Source organism: Schistocerca americana, chromosome 8 (assembly GCF_021461395.2).
Source record: "Schistocerca americana isolate TAMUIC-IGC-003095 chromosome 8, iqSchAmer2.1, whole genome shotgun sequence".
NCBI lineage: Eukaryota > Metazoa > Arthropoda > Insecta > Orthoptera > Acrididae > Schistocerca > Schistocerca americana.
Genome location: NC_060126.1, coordinates 226,242,279 through 226,249,503, shown reverse-complemented (window position 1 = coordinate 226,249,503; position 7,225 = coordinate 226,242,279). Strand labels below are relative to the sequence as shown.

The following is a 7,225-nucleotide window of genomic DNA, read 5'->3' as shown; positions in this document are numbered from 1 at the left end:
TTCTGCTGATTTCTTGTGAAACTATGGCGGACGCGTTCGACGACTGTGTCAGACACTCAGGGACAGCACGGCGATTTGCCTTTACACAAACAACCTGTTTCTCGGAATTGTTCGTGCCATCGTGTAATGCTCTGTGCTATTGCAGGATCCACACCATGCCAAGTCTGAAAGCCACGCTGTGCGGTTATTACTGACCTGCACTGCTCAAAACGTAGAACACAAAACGCTTTCTGTTGTCCCGACACCATTTTTACTAGAACTGAAGTGGGGGCACACTGCTGCTACCTAACGGGACCCACGCAAATCTCTAGGGTTCGCTCTTTCTAACAGTACGTAGTTCCCGCACATATTTCAAATACCATATTAGTTATGGTTTTTTTTAAATAGGATGAGCCTTTTGATACACCCTGTATAACAACTACAGTTAGGCACATTGAACTTCATGAAGTCTAAAATTTACATGACTTGCTCACGTGTTGAAAATAAGGATTTAGTAATGACCAAAGTGCATATCTACAACTGATGTACTTCTAGTCGATCCTTTTTGGAGGATTAATCATACCTGAAGACTGTGGTTGGCGCTGAGACTGGTAATATCCAATTTACAAACTTTTGAGCGGTAAATAAATTATTATACAAACACTTATTGAAGGTCGCATACTTCCATTTGGCAGTATCTCAAATTTTAGAACTGTGCACTTATTGTTGCGCAGTCTTCTTTGAATAAACTTTCCATTCTCAAATCATGCGTCGTAGAAATATAGCACCAGTTATTTTCCATTCATTACAGGCAATTGAGGGAGACCTTTGAATCACTAGAACTAATTATCTCAACCACTTGTAAGTGACTGTGGCAACACCTGAGGAAAAACCTATGTGGCAACTTATCACGCTCGATAAAACAGCACCATTAACTTTTGCTCAATGAGCGAGAACTCTAGAACGCTGATAACACACCGCCCACTATTTGTGACCGTGTACGTGTTACAGTATATATAGGGTGCGGCGCCAGCAGCCTGCAGCCACCGCCTCCAGAATGCAGCGCCTCGCCCTCTTGCTCGTGTGTTTGCTCGGCTCTGCCGTAGCCTTGCCGGCCCGCACCAGGCTGTGGAGCAGGGGCAACAGCCGCATCATCGGAGGAAGCAACGCCAACATAGCCAACTACCCGTGGCAGCTGTCCTTCCAGTATGGCGGTTCGCACATCTGCGGAGCCTCCATCATCAGCTCCACGTGGACGCTGACGGCCGCTCACTGTGTGGACGGTATGAGCCTCCTGCTGATGACTTTCAGAGCCGGATCGTCTATTCGTGGAAGCGGTGGCACCGTACTGAGCGCCTCCTCTGGCTACATGCACGGATATTACGACAGCGACACGGTGGACTACGACGTTGCCGTCGTTCAGGTGAGTAACTCGCTAAGGCCTTGCACGTAAGACCAATTTTTTAGTCAGCTCCTATATCATTAGGGGCTATGTTGTGGAAACTAAAGAAATATATGCTGTGTGTAACGTAGAACCATGCTCAAGCAGAAGGGGATGAAAATGTCATGTTGTAGTAACATCAGTAACTGTTTTTATGGCAGTATACCTCTCTAATCTTCTGATTTTAGAAAATCAACGTCAGTTACAACGGGACGTGCGGTTTTGCTCCGGATTTGATGTCAGTGGGCAGTTTATATTTCTTAAATGTCTAAACAATTCAGATACTTATGTTATGCTCTACAAAACATAAATCTGCGAAATAGAAATCGAACACGATTCCTTTGTATTTGTAACGTACCTGCATGACCAGGAAATATGAATAAACTCTGAAGACAAATAATTGTGTTATGCGGCACTTTGTGTTACACTCGGTAAGTGGCTGTATTGTTTGTAACACTAGTTGAAGTTCAAAACGGCATCAAATTTAAAATTATTCCTTCTTAAAGGATTTTAAACAATACATGATGTCGTCCTTTTCGGGCTGGGGATGAATAGTTTTGTGTGCGTCTACAATAAGTTGACATACGTATTTCAACTGAAAAGAGCATACAAAAGTAACGAGACCGTAAAGTCTTTGGCACTACAAGCAGGAAACCAATGTGTGCTTTTGGATTCTGAATGAGCGCAGCATCTTATGTGTGACTGACTTCGCAGTCCTAGAAGCCGATGTTTCAACATACACCCAATCAAATTCAGAGAGCTTGAAGAAATTATGATAGAACAGCTTATTTTCTGAATGTGCATAAGCAGTTCGTCGAATGGCTTATACAGCAGTTTCACGAGTCTTCTGTGGCTATTTTGTTGCTTACAGGAAACTAATATATTTGGGTTATTCGAGGGAAATCTTATGCACCATCGAAACAAATTACACTTGCAATGAAGGACAGTAACGTACAAAAATGCAAGATCACCTATATTGGATTGAAAGAGAAGTGGTAACCCTGTGAAAGCAGTGACATCGTTCCATTCTAATGGTAAACACTACTACATAATACTACATTTAAGTAACACTTGCTATTAGAAGCAGTAGAGGCGAAAAGTTGATTAGCATTTAGACATAGAATATCCTGACAGCCTATCTTTTACTGAAGTCGCGGAGAGTTCGTTGTTATGACCTGTTTGGTGACACTACTCCAGTATTTGGTATTACTTATGGCTTACGGAATAAATGGAAGAATCGGGACACACACTGCTACGGTCTTAGGACTTGCATATTTGTGAACGGTAACATATATGCTTAGATTATGTAAATGAAAATGGTTCGAAGAAGAAAAATGAAAGGCCTACTAGATGATTTAATAGAGTATGCGTCTATTATACTACATGATTTTAGAGAACCCATACATCAGATAGACCACACACTAATTCAGCTGCCTACGTCAGCAGTCACAGATAGGATTAATAGAGGCACCTTCACATTTTCAGTAGTTCGTAGACAGTCTTTGCTTTCTTACTACATTTGTTAATTAAATAAAAAGAGGTAGCGCTTAATTGTGCGTTAGAACCTTATATCAGGCGCAAAGCCACAGTGACTTTGCAGATGTCATGGGATAGGCACCTAATATCGGGTTGGACCTCATCTGGCCGTGTGGACTGCAATGAGACGCTGTTGAAGTTAATCTACAAGTCCCCACTACTCCTTTGGAAGCATGTGACACCAAATAATTTTCAGAGCGGCAGCCAATTCTGGTCTCTTCGTGAATGCAGGATCAGAGTATCGATGGCATGGAGCTTGCGTTCCATGCCTTTATGCATATGCTCAGACGGGTTCCAATCCGGGCTCTGCGGTGGCCACCCAAGTCTTTCCACCTGTCCTCCTTGTTCCTGTAACCATTCACAGGCGACACAGAAACGATGTTGCTTCTCTTTAGCACTTTGAAACACCGGTGAACTGTCAGGGTGCTGGAAGGCCAAAAATGGATGGAAGTAGTCCCCAAATAGCTCAACATACTGTGGACCATTCCAAGTCCCTTGCACGACAACAAGGGGACCCATTCCATATCAGAAAAGTGCGTTTCAGACCATAATAGACACCACCGCCTCTGACCACGCCTTCTTGGCATGTATTTTCTATCGACACATGTGGTCAGCGCCACACACGGTGCCTCCCTTTGGGATAGTGCAGTTGAAATTGTGATATGTCTAATTAACAGCAGCACCCTCGTGCGGTGCCGGCTCCTTTACCCCATGGAAGCCATTACCTACTGAATATCCACAGGGACACATGTGTAACACGTCCTGTGTTGAACTCAGACATGAGTTGTTGCACTGTTGTCCTTGTGGCTGTATTGACGATCCGTCTAACGTCGCCATTCACGGTCATTGAGGGTGGCTAGTCGGCCGGTAGTTCGACTGCTGCGGACTGTGACACCCTCATTTAGCCGTTCACGATACACCTTCAAGACGGTTAGACGTGTGAAGACAAACTACTTTATCACTTCCGAAGACGAAATTCCCATCCGTCAGGCATCGTTCAGTTCTCAATGTCGTTGCTTGTTACACAAATCATTAGCACAACCACATCTCAGAAGATCTATACAACTGCAGCTGGCGCAGGAGATGTGTAATGCCCATACAGCACACCTGCGCCATCACTACTTTCCCCTCTCCCCCTTCCCCACCATACCATGACATTTGATAGGTCAGTGTATACAGCCGTCATTTAGTCACGAGTAACCATTGCATCATCTCCTGTTCCAGGTGTCTGGATCCCTGCTCGGTACGAACGCCCAGGCCGTCGGCCTCCCATCCGACGGCTACGACCCCGCCGGAGGCCTGGCCGTGACCGTCACTGGCTGGGGATCCACGTACACAAACGGCCCGGCCCCGAGCAACCTGCAGAAGCTGGACATCAGCATCGTGGCGCGCTCCACCTGCCAGAGCATCTTCGCCAACGTGAACACCGTGACGGCCCGCATGGTGTGCGCCGGCAGCGCGGGCCAGAGCGTGTGCAGCGGAGACTCGGGCGGCCCCCTGGTCAGCGGCAGCACGCAGGTGGGCATCGTCTCCTGGGGGGTCAGCCCCTGCGAGGCCAGCCCCGGCGTCTACGCCAACGTCGGCAACCTGCGCTCCTGGATCCGCTCTGCAGCAGGTGTCTAAGGCCTTCTGGGTCACAGCTGCCCTCTACAATGTGCATCTGCACCTTTTGACAAGAATGTTTCAGTTGTATACAAGATGAACTTTCTCAAATAAACAACAATGAAAATAAATGACTCTCTATTCTGTACCTAATCAACATTAAATCTCTGTAAGACACTGCCATGATTTTCGTAGAGTGTACTTAGGACATGGACATCTTTCAAGATTCCGTACATCAGTCGATAAAGACAGAACTCTTACAGGATCACTTTGTTGTTCGTCTGTCTGTCTGTATGTCCAGCTGTTGAAAAATTCTTTTCTCAAGAACGGGTAGACGCATCAAGTTGAAATTTATGTCACGTATTGAGGTGTATGGTCCCTTCTGAGTGTAAAGCATTGAACACCTTCTAAGTGAATGTCATCGAAAGATACCATTAGTGTCACATATTTTAATGCTCCTAACTCACTCAGCAAAACGTGGAGGATACTTCCCACTGGCCTACAATCATGAAACTTGGCAAAAAGGTTTCACAGTAAGGAAAGAATCCGAGAACGATAATTTTTGTAATTATATCACACGAAAAGAGTCTGTCTCTTCAGAGAGTCTGTCTCATAAGACGTAAGAACTTGAAATTTACGTCACATACTAAGAGCTATGGTGTCTTGGCGGTGTGTTAAACGTAAGTTTGTAAGTCAGTTCATTCAAAAGGTACGGCCGTTTATGTCACATGTTTAGATACTCGCAGACTCACTCGTCAAAACTTAATACCGTATTTCCCATTGACCTATAATCATAAATGTGGCAACAAGTAAGACTTAACAGTACAAGTAAAGGCAAGAATCTAACAATCGTTAATTTGCAATTATATCATACGGAAATAATTTCTTTGTCGCTTGCTATCTGACGCCTAATTTGAAATAAAAACAGGCAGTAATTCTGCACTCAGGCAGACTGGATCGCAGTAGTAAAAGTCAAGGAATAGCAGCATTCTTCATACGACGCAATTTCTGAATTTCTCCAGCATACGATATCCGGGAGCGATCTGAAACGGCGTATCCATAATCAGTAATCGCTTCTGTTGTATATGAAGCAACTAGTCTGCGAATGTTTGTTTCGCGTACAATTTGAAACGTCCTATCTACGTGAAATAATCGCTCCTCGCTGTCTGATGATGGACTAAATCCGAAACGCATCACAGAGCAATAAAGTCATTCTTTGTCTGATGTTTGACTTTTATCCTCGCGACCCAGTCAACCTGAATGGAGAACTACTAATTATTATAATAATGGTTGCGTGCCTCCTGCATGACTTCATGTCAAATTTATATTACTGAAATTAAAACGTTCTCAAAAATCTTGGGATCCTTGGGACCTATATCCAGCGAGTATCAATGTCAATGACAGAGAAAATGGTCGAGATTCTCGATTCCCGGAATGAAAGAACTGTCTACATACATAATTAAGTTTGTATCGTACCCTTAGCGCGCCAGTCCATGTCGGACCTGGCCAGTTTCTTCTGTTACCATTACTGGTGTCGCTGAGAAAAAGACTGGGTTCGTTTCAGTGGGGACAGACAAATTTCCTGCAAGGCAACAGGGTTATTAATACTGTACACTGGTACTAGAAAATACCACTTTCTTTAAAGAATGAAACTGCTCCTAACATCTGATTACTTTACAGATGACTTAATGCCTTGAATATTTTGACGTTAAGCATGTAAGAGAGAAAAAATTTTGAAAATTTTTGAAATTACGTCTAAAGTTCGTTGGAAGTCGCCAAGAGCTCTTATTACGACAGCTTGCGTTGATATAATGTGGATAATATACGCTCCATTAAGTATAAGCCAGTTTTTCACACATCTCAGTGTTTATGAAGTAATATCTACTGAACTATATTTCGTACACTGATATATTTTTGCACATACATTCAGTGGTGTATTTGGATACCGCCAGCAAATTGTGAACCAAATAGAGCTGGTAGTGAAGAAGTAATACATTAAATAGTCATGCCTGATGCTGAAATTTAACTGCAAGAACAGCGAAAAAGTCATGAGCGAAAAATTTTCCTTTCTTTCATCATTTTTTGGAAGTGTTATCGAAGGAAACTTTCATAAAAGTTTTAAATTACGTTTAAATTTCATGTGGAAGCCGCTAAGTGCTGTCATTCTCAAATAATGGATGAATATAGTGTGGGTAGTTCGCACGTTGTGAACTACACAGTTGCTAACTGCATTACTTTTCTTAATATGTTGACGCTTAGCGAGTAGATTACGTCAGCATTTCAAATTTTTGAATTCTGTCAGTAATAAATATTGTATGAAATATTTAACATCAAATTTTGTGGCCCCTGGAAGCTGTTAGATGGACAACCTACAGCTTGGATCGTGATCCCTGGAACATGAATTGCTTTAGTCGGTTAGTAATATAGACTCTGAAGCACAATATGTCCTGCATCTATTCATATCCAACAAAATAAAGGTATTAATAACACAATGCCAATTATCCGACTATTACCAGAGTCCATTGAAGATAACTTACAGAAAGCTGGTCATGTGATTCATAACATAGCCACGTTATAGAACTTGGCTGTGTTACGAAGCAAATGGACAGCTTTCTGTAGGTTGTTTTCAGTGGGACTGAGGCAACTGTCGTATAGTTGGAAGAGAGT

The 7,225-nt window shown here is 43.2% G+C and overlaps 1 protein-coding gene across 1 annotated transcript; it reads left to right on the top strand.

Annotated features, from left to right (window-relative positions):
- Positions 1-1,016: 1,016 nt before the first annotated feature.
- Positions 1,017-4,689, top strand: LOC124545390 (trypsin delta-like). Its single transcript, XM_047124302.1, has 2 exons — positions 1,017-1,402; positions 4,181-4,689. Exons 1-2 carry the CDS (start codon positions 1,037-1,039, stop codon positions 4,577-4,579), a joined length of 765 nt encoding a protein of 254 aa, XP_046980258.1. The 5' UTR covers positions 1,017-1,036; the 3' UTR covers positions 4,580-4,689.
- Positions 4,690-7,225: the final 2,536 nt, after the last annotated feature.